General features: G+C 48.1%; 7 protein-coding genes across 7 annotated transcripts; 4 read left to right on the top strand and 3 right to left on the bottom strand.

Annotated features, from left to right (window-relative positions):
• The first annotated feature begins 919 nt into the window (after nt 1-919).
• M430DRAFT_37086 (hypothetical protein) lies at nt 920-3076 on the top strand. Its single transcript, XM_024867048.1, has 3 exons — nt 920-2351; nt 2442-2715; nt 2774-3076. The coding sequence occupies exons 1-3, from the start codon at nt 1160-1162 to the stop codon at nt 3057-3059; spliced, it is 1752 nt and encodes a 583-aa protein (XP_024718141.1). The 5' UTR covers nt 920-1159; the 3' UTR covers nt 3060-3076.
• Nucleotides 3077-3495: 419 nt separating this feature from the next.
• M430DRAFT_30836 (hypothetical protein) lies at nt 3496-4317 on the bottom strand (the record flags this gene model as incomplete). The annotated part of the gene is made up of 1 exon (XM_024865984.1): nt 3496-4317. One exon carries the CDS (start codon nt 4315-4317, stop codon nt 3496-3498), a length of 822 nt encoding a protein of 273 aa, XP_024718140.1.
• Nucleotides 4318-6390: 2073 nt separating this feature from the next.
• Nucleotides 6391-7527, top strand: M430DRAFT_45067 (hypothetical protein; the record flags this gene model as incomplete). Its single annotated transcript, XM_024867739.1, has 1 exon — nt 6391-7527. The coding sequence occupies one exon, from the start codon at nt 6391-6393 to the stop codon at nt 7525-7527; it is 1137 nt and encodes a 378-aa protein (XP_024718139.1).
• A 2468-nt stretch (nt 7528-9995) lies between these two features.
• M430DRAFT_61325 (hypothetical protein) lies at nt 9996-11503 on the bottom strand (the record flags this gene model as incomplete). Its single annotated transcript, XM_024868916.1, has 2 exons — nt 9996-11352; nt 11413-11503. The coding sequence occupies 2 exons, from the start codon at nt 11501-11503 to the stop codon at nt 10106-10108; spliced, it is 1338 nt and encodes a 445-aa protein (XP_024718138.1). The 3' UTR covers nt 9996-10105.
• A 637-nt stretch (nt 11504-12140) lies between these two features.
• M430DRAFT_61324 (hypothetical protein) lies at nt 12141-14311 on the top strand (the record flags this gene model as incomplete). Its single annotated transcript, XM_024868915.1, has 5 exons — nt 12141-13133; nt 13264-13289; nt 13502-13586; nt 13859-14101; nt 14169-14311. The coding sequence occupies exons 1-5, from the start codon at nt 12242-12244 to the stop codon at nt 14309-14311; spliced, it is 1389 nt and encodes a 462-aa protein (XP_024718137.1). The 5' UTR covers nt 12141-12241.
• Nucleotides 14312-16000: 1689 nt separating this feature from the next.
• M430DRAFT_37085 (hypothetical protein) lies at nt 16001-17125 on the top strand. Its single transcript, XM_024867047.1, has one exon. The coding sequence runs from the start codon at nt 16060-16062 to the stop codon at nt 16864-16866; it is 807 nt and encodes a 268-aa protein (XP_024718136.1). The 5' UTR covers nt 16001-16059; the 3' UTR covers nt 16867-17125.
• Nucleotides 17126-17722: 597 nt separating this feature from the next.
• Nucleotides 17723-18602, bottom strand: M430DRAFT_45064 (hypothetical protein; the record flags this gene model as incomplete). Its single annotated transcript, XM_024867738.1, has 2 exons — nt 17723-18418; nt 18468-18602. The coding sequence occupies 2 exons, from the start codon at nt 18600-18602 to the stop codon at nt 17723-17725; spliced, it is 831 nt and encodes a 276-aa protein (XP_024718135.1).
• Between the last annotated feature and the right edge of the window lie 293 nt (nt 18603-18895).

Below are 18895 nucleotides of genomic sequence, written 5' to 3'. Positions count from 1 at the left end.
TGTCCTCTAGTAGCGATATTAGAGGTGATATTAAGACACTAGGTGCCCCTGAAAACCATGCTTAGCGTATTTGGTTTTCAACAGTACGGCGGTCAGTGCCGTGAGTGAGGCGCTCGGCAGACGGGACTTCCAAGTGCGGCTGCTAACCGATTGGACCCTGGCACGGACGCCCGTACCTCGCTTAGCGCCTCCGGGAGTTCGTATCCGGAGGAACCTTTCACCGTGGGCCGTGCCGCAGGGCTGCATGGCGCTACTGCATGCCGTCCCGCGTCGATCGGTGCCGAGGTCCAGTCCCGTGCAGTAGTGCCATTAGCGTCGACCGGTAGTGGGATTATCGCCAGGCACAGCCGTTCAGGTGAGTGGGATAAGGGGAATTTCACCCTTTATCACGCAGTCTCAGCGGCGCGGCATCACATACGCCAGTGCACTGAGACCCAGAAACCGATGGCTTGACTACGCCGCAGAAGCACAGCGCCACCGTTGCAGTGTTACGACTCTGGCCATGCAGCGGTGGAATGCGGTAGTACTGCGACGTTGAACCGCGCGAGCGCACGAGGGAGGCGCCGGTAATGCTACTGGTGCGTCTCCCGGGCCCGTTGCCGCTTTTGCCCGGATCCAGACGTGGCCGTCCCTGAGACGTGCTGCAGAGGGAAGGTGGGCGGTATGTGGAAATTATATAGAAGAAGAATCATTGATGGTCTGGCTCAACCATCGACTGAGGGACGGCTTAACGATATCTTAATCTCTCCGTCCCCCTTCGGTCAAATATAAACGTGGCGTTGCTTACCTAATCCCCAATTTCCCCATCCCGTGCTATTCCCTGTCGCTTCGGCCTGGACTAACTCTCCTCCGTCTCTCCGTCCCCCTCGCTTAAATCTCACGTGAGTCCCTCCAATTCCAACCTCCAACTCGTCGCTCTTTACTTTTCTTTGCTCTTCTGATCGTCTCGTCTCTCTCTTCTCCTTCTCTTCTCCTTCTCCTCCCTCTTCCCTCTCTCCTCCATCTCCTCCCTCCTCTCCCACGCGTCTTCTCTCCTACTCCCCCTTCTTGGATCTCCCCCATCTCCCCCGCCCCCTGAATACCCCTGCAAAGCTCCGTGGGAGACGGAATCCGAGTTCCAATGCTGATCCGGCCGGTGCTTGGTAGGCCAACCGCGAAGATGGCGGGCCAGCTCGCCTTCGTGGTCCTTCTGTTCGCCGTGGGCTACGTCGCGTTGACGGAAAATGCATACACGCCTGCGTCGCCAGCCCAGCTGTTCAAGAGGTATTTCTCAGAGCCACAGCAACCGCGCTGCCGCACTTTCCCCGGTGATGCCGACTGGCCAACCGCTGAAGAATGGAGCGAGTTCAACAAGACGCTGGGCGGAAAGCTCATCGCGACAGTCCCAATTGCTAGTGCCTGCCATGTGGACCAGTTTACGCCTTACAGCCAGTCAGAGTGCGCTGCCGTCCAGAACGTGTGGGGTTACCCGGAAACCCATTATCAGACCTCTTCTTCCGTCATGTCCGCATGGTATGCCAACCAGAGCTGTGATCCGTTTACTTCCAAGGACGCCCAATGCGTCGTCGGCACCTACGTCCAGTACGCTGTGAACGCGACCTCGGCCTTGGACTATCAAAACACCATCGCATTCACCAAGGCCCACAACATCCGTCTAGTCATCCGTAACACCGGGCACGACTACAATGGCAAATCCACCGGCGCGGGTGCAGTGGCCATTTGGACTCACCACCTGAAAGACATGGAAATCATAGATTACAACTCGCAATTCTACACCGGAAAGGCGATCAAAGTTGGTGCCGGCGTCCAAGGATTCGAGGCTGACGAGATAGCTCATGACAACGACGTGATGGTGGTGACGGGCAACTGCCCTACTGTCGGAATTGCAGGTGGTTATACGCAGGGGGGTGGCCACGGGCAGCTCGTGTCCGCCTTTGGCCTCGCGGCAGACCAGGTCCTCGAATGGGAGGTGGTCACTGGAACAGGAGAGCTTGTTACCGCCTCGCAGTCCAACAATTCGGACTTGTATTGGGCTCTGGCTGGCGGCGGCGGCGGCACTTATGGCGTGGTGCTGTCCATGACGAGCAAGGTGTATCCAGAACGGCAGACTGCTTCGGCTAACCTGACTTTCCTCAACACGGGCGTGACACAGGAGACATTCTACGGTGTAGTCGAGACCTTCGTCACCACTCTCCCTTCAATCTTGGACGCAGGTGGCGTGAGCATCTGGATGCTGTTGAACACGACCTTTCTCATGACACCTACCACTATCCCTGGAGGCACAAAGCAACAGCTGCAGTCGCTGCTCGACCCAGTAATCAAAGAGTTGGAAGCAAACAACATGACGTACAGTATGTTTGACATTTCTGCAGTTCTCGAGAAGGAAAAGAAAGACGAAGCGAAAGGAGTATATCAAGAAATGCCTGCTAACCGTATTCTAGTATACAACATCGATGAGTTCTCGACATACTACGACGCCTACCAGACGATGAACCCGCCTAGCAACGTGACCGAATACCAGCTCGGAGGTCGACTGATTCCGCGCTCTATTGTCGAGTCGAATTCGTCGGCTCTAGTCGCTGCGATGCAGAACGTCAACAATCAGGGGGCCGTCATCTCGGGTGTCTCGGTCAACGCGACCCAGAAACCTGGCTATCCCATCAACGCAGTAAACCCGGTATGGCGTACTGCAGCCATAGATTTGGTCTTCGGCACGTAAGTCTTTCCCGGGCCTCCACAAGTTCAGCTTTCAAACTCGCTAACTATTCCCCAGGCCGTGGAGCTACTCAGACTGGGACACCAACGTTGCCAACCGGAGAATCATGACAGACGAGCTCCTTCCGCCCTTCGAGGCCATGACCCCGGGAGGGGGCGCATACCTTAACGAGGCGGACCCGAACCAGCCGGACTTCCAATACACGTTCTACAACGAGAACTACGCGGTACTGCGCACTATCAAGGACAAATACGACCCAGACCACATCTTCTACGCCGCCACGGGAGTCGGAAGTGAGTACTGGACCGAGATGGAGGACCACAGGCTGTGCCGGACGTTCTGAGAGATCGAAGTCCCCTCACCGGGTTGTATATATGTAGATGGAGATATGTAGTAATTTCAGGTCAGGTGACCAAAGATAGTCACCACGACTAGCATTATTGTTCTGTAACACAATCCTTTACTAATTAAAGGTAATCAATTTATAGACTTGGATTTCTAGTCTACTGTTACAGCACACCTGAAAGCACTGAGAAGTAGCCATTTTTACATCTCTCCATTGTGACTGGACGGCCTATTATAACCCGATGGAACATGATGGCATAAGTTTCCACAGCGATGCAATTTAGCCACGATCTTTTGCTCAGTGCCCGACCCTAACCTTATTCAAAGCAATGATACCGCGCTTCGCATGCTCAATCCTAAACTTGAGGCCAGCTTTACACAAATAAGATAAAACAAGCAATTAAAGTCAGTTGTTTATCATCGAATGATAGATTTCAACGTAGTGCTAGTATTCCTTTCAAAGATATCATGCTCTTCCTGACCTGTTCTTCCGTCGTTTCTCGGAAGTGGGCGTAGAAGCCAAGAAATTCCTCAACGCTATCATAGACATCGCTACACCAGTCTTCATCATGAACGCCATATCTCCACTTCCATTGTTCATTGCCCTCATTGCGGCAATAGAGGGCGTAAGAGCCGCCCCAACCGCGTTCACCACCGCCAATCTTGAACGCGATAGAAATTTCCCAGTCCGCCCAAACATCCGTCCATTCAGTGTACCCTCCTCCTTCGTCCCCTCGAATGGGCACCGTGACACTTGCTACCATTTCCTCCAGAGAATAATCTCCAATAGCAGATACAAAAGCAAACTGCTGCACCGTGTGGTGGGTCCCCAGTCCCGGACCAGTGACGCCGCTGACAAGCGTACATAGGTACTCTAAATCGGCCGGAGGAAATTCTGTAACCTCGACGTTCTTCTCTGCGATGCGTGTCTGGATGCCAGCGAAGTACTCCTCTCTCTGTTCCCACTTGACTGGCCGGTGCAGTACTCCGTCCAAGCGAGCAGTCAACTCGGCGCGCACATGGTCGTTGAGGACATCGCGCGGCGTCTTGACGGATTCGGGAATGGTGCACCGAAGGTATCGACCGAGTTCGTGGACGTGTAGCTTTTCGGCGACGCTGGCTGGCACCTGGGGCGGGAGGGGCTCCTCTTCCATGCATTCCATCATGATGCGAAGCAAGTTGAAGTTGTGCTGCGATACCGTTTCGCGATATTGGTGCAGCGCGGTTGCAATGTTGGTGCGTCGCTCTTCGTCCATATTGTTAGACTTTTCCTGCTTGTAGTGGTGGAAGAATGTAGTTAGGCCTGCTGGAGAGAAATATCAGTACCCTTCGCTGTCTTGCCAGTGTAAGGTAAGTATATCTACTTTCTACCTTATGTTACCCCTGTAAAACATGGGTATTTATATGGTGCCAAATTTGTACCAAGTTTCTACTTTAAAGAAGCTAGAGACCAATGTTGGGCGTGGTTATTAGAGATACATTCAAGTTTAGTTCTCTGCAACGAGTAGGTAGGTTGCGACTAGACGTCAAGAATAATTTCCAAGGACTCAAGGAGGAAATTCGCCGCTATTCTAAGCGAGCCCCCTTTTCCGACCCCAATGGCCAAACATCGACAGTCATTGAGGTCGAACTAACGCGAGTATAAGTATAGTATTGTGAAGCACTTATCACCGAGGGCTTAGTTAGATGATCTGGCGTATAACAATTGGTACAATCCACGCCAGAAGTGCACAAGGTACTCAATTACTGTCACATGGCAATCAGGTCACATGATATCCTCGGTTAAGGGTGTCCCACTCATGTATAAATAGTCTCTCTACCCTTCTTGTAGCTTCGATCATCTATATTCATTCTTCAATCGAGTCCTTTCCTCCCGTTTGACAATTACTCCAACTACAAGAGGCAGGATAGGACAGCGTTTCCCGAACTTCGAGCCGTCAGGCTTGCGCATGATAGCACGATGTTGTGTTATTAATCTGTCTGCTCGTAGAGCAATCTGGTACGCTACCCGACGTCCAAGCTGCTTGTACGAGGACCATTCGCCTAGCTGTATCTGATGCCATGGCTCAGGAGAAATCCAAAGCCAAGGGCAAGAAGGCCAAACGCGCTTCCGCTTCTAATCACTAAACACCAAGGATGACGAACGGTTTTACGCCATATTGGGGAGTGATAACGGGGCAAGTTCGATGAGATCACTCATCAACTATAGGCACGAGCTTGGCGGACGCACGTTGAGAAGATTGTCGTGGCTAGAGGATCATCAAGTCGAGAAACGGGCAAAGGTCTCTACGACGACTTTACAAGAGCTTGAGCATTTATCCTTGTCCTGTCCGAGCGAACGGTTAAGGTTACGGCCTGAAAGAAGGCAGGGCGGGGTATAAAATACACTTCCCAAGATACTGGGAGCTATCACAAGAATCAGGGTACATGGATTGTTAACCTGCTGAGATCTGGAATATGCAAGTGAGGATGGCGAGAATGGGCAATGTACTTGTCAGGACGGGAGGGATCGGACAGAGGATAATGACTTGAAGTGAAAAGAATGGTAACTAGCTATTCTATATAGACGCGACATCCCCTGGATATTTACTGACAGGGGCCAACAGAGACTATAGCACGCGGGAATATTTAATATCAATTCCTGTATAGCTAGCTCATGAGAACGTTTGGCCGCCCTTGTAGTTGAACTTCGAGAGTTCAGACAATCCACCATCAACATTCTACGTCATCATCATCATCATCGTCATCGTCACAGCGCCCCGTCTTCTCTACCTCCTCATATCAACAACCTGTCTCTCGTCAATCATCTTTCCGCCCTCGCCGCTTCGGCCAAAGCATCGTGCCCCGGTGCAAAGTGAAAGTGCCTGCCGGTAGAGTCAACGTCGATGGTGGAACTGTCAATACTCAAAGCCCTTCACCTCGTGGCAAATAAGTCTCATTAGATCGATCTCCCTCCGTCTATGTTCCAGACTTGCCATATGCATGATTCACCTGGTGGAATAGCTTTCTTCCGGAGTTAACACGAGACCACAATCGAAGACTACCTTGCCTTGCCTTACCTTGGGACCAGTCCGAAGCCCAGTCCCAACCTTCAAAACGGATGCTTCTGTCGCATACCTATACATTGCCTCCTCAGATCCTCCTCAGATCCTCCTACGATCTTCTACATAGACAGCATCGCAAGCCCAAAACACGGATTCGGCACATAAGAACTTCTACACCTTCACGCGCCACGGTCGCACACAATCGAGAGACCACGGTCGCATACAATCGAGAGAATCAGACTTTACGATTGAATCACACATCACAAGACTTGCAAGCACTAGAAAATGGAGACAGCAGTTCCCGCTCCCTCTACTCCGGTGTCGAGACCCCAGGTATCAGATCCAAACCTCGATGCATCCAGACAAACCTTTGAAGAAACCCTCGCACCAGACGTCATCGCAGAACTAAGAGAAGCCCTCAAGTGGAATTGGTTCATCATAGCACGCGACGAACACCGGCAACAGCTCCAGCACAACTGGTCACCTCCTGATTCACGACGCCTCGGATCTAACATGATTCGATTGATCAGAATTCCACAGGAAAGAGGCGATAGCTTGCCGGGTGTCCCTAAATGGAGTGAGCCCTCGTTTTGCAATAAAGCCACAGTCTTCTATTGGATGCAGTCAGCAACAGTCAATGGGGGTGATTCCGACGGACTTGTGATCCTGGGAAGTATTTGGAATGCTTGGGCTGATGCTCTAGGCAGGCAGCCACAGTTCCAACTTGAGGATTTCTTCGCTGTGCCTGTACACGTTCCTTCAAAAGCCGCGAAGACCGTTCCAGAAATACTGCGGGCGCAGAAGTACATCTGTTCTCAGGTTCGAGGGACGTTGGAAAAGAAGGGAGATGGGGCCGAGAGAGACCCAAGATACTTCAGACTGCACCCACTTTGTGAAGCACTGACAGCAGTCTTCGACGAATACAAGTATGTGGGACCTAGCTACAGAAGGCAAGCAGACGGCTTCCGTCACTACGATAACGTCGCCCAGCACCAAAGCATTCTCTTGGTTCGAACTGGCAAGGAAGATAGGCTTAGCGCACCGATCAGCTTCAACTCTTTAAAGCATAAAGCATTGCCTCTTGGGAGAAATGAGGATATGGGACTCATTGATATCATTCGTATCCCTTTACAAGTTGGCGTCCGTTTTGTCGCTAATCTGTTACTCCGTGAAGAAGCTGCATTTCCTGAATCGGTTTTAGGAGGATCTTACATATCTAAGGAACCAAATCATCCATTTGTAAAGTGTGAGAGAGAAGCATTCGCCTGGGGAGAAGAACAGTTAGCAAGCTTACAGGAAGATGGCAAGATCTCATCATCTTCGACAGCGACTGATGTGTTGCACGCACTGCTGCTCCACAACCGACATGACAAAGACCCTGAATATTACGCTCCGCCTCCTTTCAAGATTGACTGGGTCTGAATGTGATGGCAACTTGGTCATATGCCCTAAATCTCTCGACATTCGTCTTGTTGCCGGGCTTCGTGGACCTGTCTTCCGGGCCTTCGAAAACGAGTCGTCTGAAATTCCACTTGATTGACTTATTTGTAGCCTAGCTCTAGTATCATTCATTCTAATAGATACTCACGTGGTTCTTGATCTTATTGTTACCGTACAGACTCTCCCTCCTCGCTCGCGTCCGGATCAAGTGCCTCCTCTTCTATCACTAACACTTATTAATAGCACATCACAGACCCTCTACAATATTTATATCCACCAAGAAACATCTGGTTGCCTGGTCTATAACGTACCTCGGCACCCCGCCAACTACGTATAGGCTAAACGTACGGCGTGGGTGCGTGTAGAAGCAAGAATATCTCAAATATCTCTCCTGTGGGTAGCTATCTCTCGGCGAGAGTAGCTCCCCTCAAGCCGAGTTTTTTGAGACATCCCTCTCATACGGCCACCAAGACTATAGCACACCTCACATCTCGATGATTTGAGAGCGTTACCGGCAATGCCACTATTCTGGCTTAAGTTAATCACTTAGGAGATGATTGATTCATTGAAATTGCTGACTCACGGGTCGCCCCCTTCTTTCTCGTCCCGGAAACCTATCTATGGGAAAGCCCCTCTAAGCTCCCCCATCAGAACGTCAGAATTCTAGTAGGAAAACACAACATCGAAATCCCGAACCACAACCTCAGAGTTCATTTAGAAGACGCTCCATCATCAGAATTCTGGTAGGCAAACAGAATGACGTAGCCTAAGCACGCATTGTTAGATGATGATCCAAGCACACTCGTCTCTATTGACAGTTTAGGCTGTGGCATGGCCAAGCTTATAATAAAGAGTTGGGTACCCCATCTCTTCATCAATTGCTATTTCCGTCACTGTCTTTCCTTCAAAATAGGATGGGTGGTCGTTAAGCATTCGCTGCACACCTCTACCATTGTCAGAACCCAAGAGCATTTCAAAGTACTCAGCGTCCTTTCCTGGGCCGTTTAATCTAACGGTTGTCTTTTTTACAGTCTTCCTTGGGAGCTGCCCCCAATATTGCTTTAACAAATCCCAATGTATCTGGGTTGGAAACAAAAATCCTGGCAACAACGTTTGGCTGTGTTTTCGTCTCCATTGCAGCTTGGGCCATCAACTCCGAGGTAGGGATCTGTTTGTCTTCTAGGTTTGTGTCGTACATTCTAAACGCGGAAAAACACCAGAACAGCTGCTCCTGGAACATACGACGCCTGAAAAACCGGCCTTTCACCATCAGGTGAAATGGCCTGGAATGTCGTAGCCTGAACTGTTGCAGGGTTGATTCCGTACGTATTGAGGCCTTGAAGAAGATCTTGTATCTCTTCGTGAATTGGGGCCTTTTTCATGTTATCAGCCCTAGTAGGCCCATAGAGTTGACTCTAGTTAGGAAACTTGATTTTGGCTTCTGCGGCTTCCCATGCTTCTTTATTGGTTCCGAGGGCCTTATGCGCTGCGAGAGAGCTTGCCCCTTCTTTTGAGCAGCCGCCGCTGTCAAACGAGTGTCATCTCGTGGTAGGATTTTAAAGGCTGAGGACTTTTTAGTGCTGACTTCCAAATACCTTCAAGGAGGTTTCCTTACATTTAACATCGTCAGGAACTGCTCTTCCAGTCACGTCGCCCACAAAGCCAAGCACTGCAGCCGCGAGCAGGGAATATCTCAAAAGAATACGCATTCTGAAAAATGGGTATAGGGGGTCTTCAAAAGTTGTCCAAAAAGTTGTTATGAGGGTAGGATAAGAAGTTTGTCTAACGAAGTTGGTCTGAAGGGAGAATAAAAGAAAACGGTTCTTCCTGGCTTCTTGAGAAGTTCGTCAGACACATGCTACGATCTTTATAGTTGGTGCAATGTAAGAGAATACATCCTCTCTTCATCATGCGCCTTGCTGTTTCTGTTCCTGTTCCTTTACTCTATTATTAGGTACTAACAAGAAAAGGTGGCTAAGGATTCAAGGAAATCCTCAGACGCAGCACGCTGAACAAGTGGACGTGAATGAAGGAGGGAATGAAGAAAAGGGTATGGTAATTGTTGGTGACCAGTCGTACTAGGCAATGTAATGATCTCCAGCAGTTGGTTGTCAGAACTTAGGTGGCTGAGGGAATTAACAGTTGGTTGTAAGGTGGCTAAGCTGAATCTACATGTGGATCGTCCGCATGCCTATAGTATAGTAGAGTTTCAACACCAACAAACAAATAACAAGAGAGCCACAAACGTATAAAAAGATAAGTAAGGGTAGCTATTGAACTTGGGAAAGTTAAATTGAGTCTGTGTGTGTTTTAAGGCACGTCGATTCTGTCAACACTAGAGCCTGCATATGTGTACACAAAAGATATTGGTTAAATGGCAGCTCTTGAATCCTACACTTGGGTACGACGATCAAAATTAATCCGCTTAGCACTAATACATCATATAATACGGTCAGATCACTATCCGTTCAATGTTTGTAGTCGTCCCTCTATCTCCAGAATTCGCTACTGTTAAAGACCGAAGCAGAGCAACATCATTTTCTGAATAAGTCACATACCCTCACTCTTCTCTGCACACTCCTGCATTAAGCAAGAGCTGTTTTAACCCTTCGTCTCTCTTCTCATCCGCGACTCTTAAAGCATTCTCTCTATCATGGCAACCCAACACCTTCAAATTTGCCCCCCTCTCTATCAAAAACCAAAACATTTCCACTTCCCCTCTAACCGCTGCCCCAAATACCGCCGTCCGGCAAGGGCCTCCAAAGCAATCTAAATTACTCACAGGTCTAAGTCTTCTGTAATCGATATTGGCACCGTGATCAAGCAGCACCTTTGCCACTTCTATATGTCCTTCTCTCGCAGCCCACAGTAAAGCATGGTGAAAAAATATATGCTTTGTATTAAAGTCTCTTTCCAACAATAGCTTGACGGTGTCTAGTTCGCCGTTCTCGGCGGCCAGTTCAATTCCCGTGAACCCGGCAAAGTCCAGAACGTTGACGTCGACACCACAATCTAGTAGCCGCGTTATGAGTTCCAGGTTGCCGAAAGAGCAGGCCGTGCAAAAAGCTGCCTCCCTTAGCCGGGAACGGAAGGGCTGACCTGGCTGAAGGAAGTAGTCAACCAAGGGAAGAGAACCACTTGCTACGGCCTCTCCAACCAGCGACTCTATATTGCCGTAGGATGACAGCGACGACCGAAGCAAGCTTGGCTTTAGCTGATTGTACAAGACTTGAACTATGTCGATGTGACCTGCACGACATGCTAACCGAAGTGTACGGTCCTGAGGTTTGCCATACCTGAGGAGTTCCTGGAGGGCTAAGAGTTGGCCGTGCTTAACCGCTGTATCCATGGGATGCAAGAAGAATGGATTTTGGCTGGTGAGATCAGCGCCTTTTTTGAGAAGCGCCGTGATCGTATTGATGTCTCCAAGTGCAGAAGCGATAGTCAGTGCAGCGCTGAGATCCTCTTCCAAGTTTTCAGACACTGTCGGGCTAGGAAGTAGGTTTTGGGATATTGCTCGTATTCCCATGTGATCAGTGGCAGATTCAGAGAATATACGTATATATGCTCGCCTCTGTGCATCTGAAAGAAGCTTATCGTCTGACACACAGAGGTTCTCTAGAAGAGAGATGGCGCGACGTATAGCAGTGGACAATGGACTCAGTCGGATGTCATCGTTCTCGATCTTTGATCGTATGTACTCTGCACATATGAGCTTGACGCTCTTTCTGCGGGCGCGACATCCAGTTAAGCGGTGCACGTTGTGTCGATCGAACATATAATCGATCACAGTTCTGTTGATGAGTTCTGTAGTTCGTCAGCGGGTATTCAGAGACCGTTGGAAGGGACACGGACTATTCAACTGACGCAGCCTATTAGCTCTACGAAAAGTTATAACATTCATCATTTCGGAAACAATCAGTTTCAGTACTTCGATAGGAAGGTCAAGAAGCTCCATGGAGGCTTGCCGTCTGGAAAGGCTAGAAAAGAGTTGAAGTTTGTGGTAGCAGTTGCTGCTCAACTTTACGCATGTGGCTCTTGTAATGTAATTGGAGTGGTTTTCATACAAAGACCGAGGTCACAAGTACTTTATCGTGTACGCGAGGTCCTCACCCCTGCCTCAGCCACATATATTTCCCTATATACTCGACTCAGCCACAAATTAGCAGTTACTGTACTTGATAACAAACTTCTAGAGGAGCTAGGCAATTGCATATTCCTAAAACAACGTGGAAGAAGGGGCTGGAGGTGAATTTTTAGTAGCTCCTCTCTGCCACCAGAACCTTATCCGTTCCAGTACTCGTGATATACCCCATGTCAAGCTATAAGGCTTGAAAATCTAGGTGAATAGAACGTCAGAGGATGTTATATCAATGGTTGAACGTTCTGCGGCCTGAAACTTCTTGCTATTTTTAGCTGGAGTTACCCCCACGCAACACCAACACCAACACCAACGCCAACACCAACACCAACACATATACCAACACAAATACCAACGCATCCTAGAGACTATTATTACGTCCTTTCATCCTACATTCAACTGGTTTACGGTCAGCCTCACGCTCAGCCTCACGTGCAACAGCCTCCAGGACAGACCAATTTTCTCCGCAGTTCTTATCAACGCAGTCTCTTCTCGGGTCTTCCGCAGACAACGCAACGACAGATCAGCTCTATCTCGTTCCTTCGCATAAGAGATATGGATGTCCAACGAGTATCACAAGAACTTATTCTAAACATCATCTATTTTTGCGATTTGCCGACCATAAAGCATCTCCGCTTGGCCAACAGATCAATCCGAGATCTTATCGATACTTATCAGATCTCTATCTGTGGGGTTATCACGAAGCGCCTGTTCGACGAAAAGGAAATAGAATCCTTTCGATTGCTGGATGCTAATGTCCCGGCCTACCAGTCACTCTTGGCACTCGATTATCGAGTACGAACAGCAAAATGGCTCACTGGAGTGGCCCTTGAGAATTTCCAGGAAGATCCGATTCCAACAGGTTTCGGAAACGTCGAGGCCGGCGACCCTAGGGGAGATCCACTCAGAGAATATGTGAATACTGGATGGATGGTATTGTGGCGCTTATCAGACATCGCTCGAAGGGTGGTGTGCGAAATGATTGGGAAGAACAAGACGAACTTCAACCATCCTATTAGCTCCTGGACACGAGGATCACCTCTTGTACGGAAACTTGAGGCCTCTGTCCAGAAACAACAGCTCGAGTATGTCAACTCTCTCTCGTTCTTTGAAGCCTTCGCCTATCATATGATGCACGTCTATGTTTCAGGGGCTTTTCACGATAGAGTTTTTGATGATCCACGGGGCAGGAATTCTGACTGGAGGACTGGAAATGAATTCGGAATCAACAACTCCTGGTTAAATTGGCTTGTCTTTAGAGAGGGTCCTAGTTTCTTTAGGAGGGCTTGGGCGACTAGAGAAGGAAATGCGGAATGTCTAAAGCTTATCATAACAGAATGGTCAAAGCGATCTAAGCAGCAAGTTCTGATTGAGCATGCTGCTGCCAAAGAAGTTGAGGAGAGACTTCTTCAGGTGGGCAAAGTACTGGAAAATGGTGATCTGTTTCGTGAGCTGCTGGGTTGGACAATACCAGGTAGAGAAATCAGGAGGGTTCACGGTGATGTAGTATATTATCTGGGACGTCGGTTGCCCCATGATGTTATCCTGAGCATTGAACGAGACTACAGTGATTATAGTTCTTAAAGTAGGGATCAAGCAAGTGGTTTGTTCTGACTTTGTTTCTGAATGCCTAAGTTCTCCTGATTCGCTTCGTCAATGGGCGTGAATTATTTATGCCTTTTAAAGTTTGTACCTAACACTAGAGCCACGCAATAGAGAACACAAGGCCATAGAGTTGCTCAGTCTCAATTGAAATGCTGTAAATCCCAAGGACAAAATCCATTCTGCTTGCAGCTTGATTATTGTCTATTTTAGGAATTTCTGGGCGGCATAATCAATAGGCTACAAAGAATGAAAGTTGTCAATCTCAAGCAAGTTGGTATTCAAATGTTTCTTGCATGTCCGTGGCTTAGGCAGGATTAAGGATCAGCTGCTAGTGAAGCCGGCTAGGTATCAGGGGCTGAGTATCTAGGATAACTAAAGGATCCGTTGTTGCACGGCATGTTTTCTAGAAGATACAACATGATGGAAGACAGGATTGAAGGCACTTTCTTCCTATTTCCCACCCCGTTGTCAACAGGGCAGCTTCAAAAATATAAGGAGACATGTTCTCGCCTCTCTAGCTACCTCCATCACCCCCATACAGCGCTCGCCACTACTTTTGTTATCTAGCCCAAATCGTTCTCATCCAATTACAAACTTTACCAGGACCTTCAACTATTTTCTTCATCCTTAAAGCAAGGACCTTTAACCTCTTCTATACACTGCTCATCATGGTAACCGCTATTAAGGCAATGCCAAATCCCGTTAGTCACACCATGACCCATACAATCACAACCAAGAAACTAGTTATCCCGACTGCAACGGCTGCCCAAGAGCCAGCAAAAGAGCCTGTCTCACAGAAGAAATCTTTAAGTGAGTATAATAACAATCTCCCTTTGTTCTTCAAAGTTAACTCCACTAACGGCTCACGACCCATTAGGCATAGGCACAGATACACATAGTTACGCAGAGCCAACTGTCTCTGTTGAGACAGTGTATCTAAGACCAGAGAACCAGTTCCTCACCACGATGCCAGCGGATACTCGTCCTGTCATCATGGCAACTCCTACAGGAACGGCATAGGCACGCGTCAAATATCCTCAGAACTTACTTTTCCTGATGCTATGTGCGAAGGTAGACCCAGAGAGGTCAGTTGGAGGGATAGCTTCATGACAAAGAATGGAAGAAGCTTAAGAAAGACTTCTCTTAGATCTACATGTCTACATTGTAAATAAGACTTTAAGGAGATTGCATGGCCTTCAATTGTGCTAATAACAGTAGTCCCAAAGTGAAAATCTCAGTTGATCCAGCATTTAATCAGGTTCTCCTTTGCGCTAACCCAAGTACCTGTCACATAAGACATTGATTGCAGTAACAGCTAGTTCCACATCGGAAGGTCGACACAACCAATTTCCACTTCTATCTCTGGGCCTGAGCAGTTGCTGCTATGATCTGAGCTGTGTCCTGAGCCTCTGAGCATGCTGCTGGGTCGGCCGGAGCTTGCGCAGGGATTCTTTTCTGGTCTCCTAAGAATGGCTTGTTGTTTCCACGTCCATTTCTTATCAAGGGTGCCTGCCGGAACTGCCTCGGATTCCTTTTGATCTGGTAGAACCTGACTGGGTTAACGTCTCAGATTATCCTATTAAGTAACCTAACTAGATATACATAGCCATATCCTAGCAGAGTTCAGAATCACGGATCTCTTTAGTTTAGTCAGTTCAGATAGTTTCTATACAGATCTAGTTCGTTAAGCAATAGCTTGCCTTTGACGTTCATGCTCGGGCCAAGGCCACCCTTACCTGTCGACATTATTCCGCCGCCACTCATTCCGGCAGTCCGTCAGACTGTCGACCACTGTTTCTTCCTGGCTCCAGCTAAATGCCCGCCAGGTACCTTAGTACCTAAATGCCCACCACTACGCTAGATCGGGATAATGCGGTATTTTACGACGTACACGTATCAACATCGCATTGCTATAGTACCTACTTTGTATAGTAGCGTATACTACGTTAATGTAATCAAAACATTCAAAAGTTGAAGCTACTCCCAAGTACCACTCTACTACTTACAATTCTACTACACACAACGCCTGTTCTACCACCTTATTCTATAATGTCTTCTACTAAGTACCTCTGGCCTGCCCCTGCGTAGCTATTGGGGGCGTTAAGGTATATACCTAGGATGCGGAATTTAAGCTAGATGATGAATACCTCAGGGAAGTTACCTAGGAACTAGGGATAGCTTCATTTTTGTAGGGTTATGAATTGATTGTTTGTTTACACGGTATATACTTGCCCTACTATACAAATTACTACTATAGCCTAGGTATAATAGATGTAGACATTATCCGCGCGCTTTCTTGATGCGCGCTTTCTTTGTACTATCAGTCTACCCACCCCCCTCCCCCCCAAGTAGAGGTTAGCGTGCAGATCCAATAGAATTCCTCCGATTTGGTTTTGAGGAGATTCTAGCTCCCTGATTAGCTGAAACACCCTGGACTAAAGTGTCTCACTTGACTTTATTTAGATAGCGCCAGACTGCCATTTCTAGGAGGGCGGCTACTCCCGGCGCTTATTATAACGAAGACCCATGAACTTCCGTGAAGTTTGGAGTTCTTGTCGCTCTCAGACAGCCAAGACCTCAGCGTGGTGATTCGGAGCGGAATTATATATGTCCCTGCCAACCGGCGCTAGAGGTCTTGGCTGAATGCCGAGAGCGACAAGAACTCCAAACTTTACAGAAGTGCTTTGATGGGTCGTAATTCGGCTTTATAATAACCTGCCTGCCTCAACGGATGCTCTATCATCCACGCAGCTTTACTCGAATAAGCAATGGAGACTCCAGTACCAAAATCACAAATCGAGATACTCAATCAACTCATCGATGACGAGCAAGGTACATACCGCATCCGAGCAGGACACAGAGTCCATTATGTAACCATTCCCACCTCTACATTCGACGAAGACACAATGTGCCGCCCGTATCTTTTGATCCCTCAGCTCCCTGCCTTTCCTGACGCAGACTGGACCACAATGTGCATCTCCCGGGGAGCAGACGGCCTTATCGAGTCGACACTCTCTTATGAGCCGCTGCCTGCAATCCCCAAGCCTTGGCACCATCGCCGCATCGATGTCCTTTCGCTGAAGCATATCAAGCGCCATCGATCAAATGTTCACGAAGTCTTATATGGAGGTCGACCAGCGATTTCCAAAATTGCTTTGTTCGAATGGGATTTTCATAGGATTGGGAATGAAACTAGGGTGTATTCAACTCTCATGAAGCATCAAGATCAGCATCCAGCTGAACCCCCGTGTGCCCCGAAATTTCTGGGTCATTTGACAGAGAATGACAGAGTTATCGGGTTTTTGTTAGAGAAAGTAGAGGGAGAGTTCGCTTCTATCGACGATATGCCGAATTGTAAGAAGGTGCTTCACAGGCTCCATGGAATGGGCTTGATTCATGGAGATGTCAATCGATACAATTTCATTGTCGATCGATCCAACAACAATGTGCGGATGATCGATTTTGAGCACGCAGAAGATCTCGACAAGACGAAGGCCCATCGGGAGCTTGAGTCACTGGCTTCTGAGTTAGCTGAAGAGACTGGAAGAGGTGGTCCAACGGTAACGATTCAATAGCTTCATAAGTGATGGAAATTTGCTGTTAGTAAGCTTAGTGAGAGGGCTGGATTGGTTGGATGGCAAAGAAAGCGTCTATGATGCGTTTTCTCTGAAAACTATACAAGTCGACCAATTCTTGGTCCCATTGATGAATTCTTAGAGGATTAGTGATCGGGACCAGTGTCTTAGCACTTCTTCGAACTTTCGGATCTTGGATGATGGGAAACAGCACTTTTTGGGCGGGTCGCGGTTATTTAGGGTCGTCTGTTCGTTACACTGTTCTGTAATACTAATACTGTTTTATAATAAATATTAATACCGTTTATAGTACTAACACTATTTACAGTACTAACACTGTTCTGTAATGCTAATACTGTTTGTAGTACTAACACTGTTCTATAATACTAGTACTGTTTGTAGTACTAACACTGTTTACGGTTCTTGTTACGGCAGTCAGTAGATAGCACGACTAGAGCAACGAAGGAAGGCGCAGGACACAGTTTACTGTAAATAAATAGTATCACAGAGATCACTTAGAAGGAATCAAGCAATTAAACCCTTACACAACACGCCCGTCACGGCGAACCACGCTGCCACCGTAACAGTTCTAACACTGTTTACGGTTCTAACACTATTTGTAGTTCTAATACTATATTAACACTGTTTGCAGTATGTACACTGTTCTAGTAGTACTAACACCATGTAAAATTTCGACACTGTCTCCTAGCGGTAATTTAAATTAAACGGTTCTTTTAATTAAAACCGTGTTAACACAGTGTCAACACAGGAGAAACTATCTATGTTACGACGCTAAGGTTGTCTAAAGAATACAAGTCCTAGAACTCATGCTGTTTTCCACAGGGCCGATGTATCGCTAGCCTGTTCGTGTCCAATCCATAGGAGTAGGTGCTGCGGAGTATATCACTGTCGTTCTATTTGCCTGGTTCGTAAGAGGGGTAGGATTGGTTTGCGCATTTTGCGATGTGGTATAAGGAAAATCCCGGAGGAGTTGCTCAGCCGTCGGACGCTGATCAGCGACGTCGGCAAGCATTGCTGCTATGCAAGGTTCATGCTGGTTCAGAAGTGTCTGGAGGTGCCGGTGCCACTGCTCCCAATTCTGCCATATAACTTCCCTCTCTGCATCGGGTGGGAATCCCTTCAAACACTCCACGAAGGTTACCCCGAGCCCGTATATGTCGACCTTTGGCGTCTGCTCACGGTTCTGCAGAACCTCAGGTGCCACGTACCACTTCGATCCAGCCATAGTCCTTGATGTGTCGACAACTTTTGCGATGCCAAAGTCCGTCAGGAGGAACTTGTCACCTTGGTAGAGGATGTTAGCGGGCTTTATGTCTCGATGGATAATTTGCGGATTGTGCGTGTGGACGAAATCCAGCGCGTTCAAGATCTGGTGGATCATCCTGTCGGTTCTAGCCCGTACCATGGTTGGCGTCTTGTCTTCGTATCGCTCCATAAATTGATAGAGGTTGCCGTCATAAACGGGCATAAAGATTTCGATATTCTCGCCAATCTTGAATCCTTGTGTGTATATGTATGGCACGATATTGTCCTGATGCAATCAGCGTGAGGCAAGCAGACAGCCAGAATAGGGAGATTACGTGATGCTGTACTTGCTTGACCAAGCTCACTTCCATTTCAACCCTTGCCTTGAAATCCTTCTCTGAATGTATCCCCCATTCCGGCACCTCCTTTACAGCGAGGATTTTGCAGGCATAGTGGTTGCCATTATACATATCGACAACCTTGTGAACTTCTCCTTGGCCGCCTTTTCCAAGCCGTCTAAGCTCTCAGTGGCATATTTATTGGTGGGGACAAGGCAGAAGATCGTCCCGGGTTGGTCCATCGTGATTCGCTGGACGGGCAGGTCGACCGGTAACGAGGAAAGAGGTCCAATCAGACGGAATGAGGATTGGACACGGCTTGGCGAACGCGAAAGGACGGCACACTAGGTAAGCGAGGCCGGCGATTAAGCGAGGCCGGCGATTAAAGCATCTTCCCTTATCGCACAAGCACATTCATTCATTTC

Source organism: Amorphotheca resinae (genome assembly GCF_003019875.1).
Source record: "Amorphotheca resinae ATCC 22711 unplaced genomic scaffold M430scaffold_11, whole genome shotgun sequence".
Classification (NCBI taxonomy): domain Eukaryota; kingdom Fungi; phylum Ascomycota; class Leotiomycetes; order Helotiales; family Amorphothecaceae; genus Amorphotheca; species Amorphotheca resinae.
Note: the sequence above shows the minus strand (reverse complement) of the source record. Positions and strands in the feature narration are given on the sequence as shown.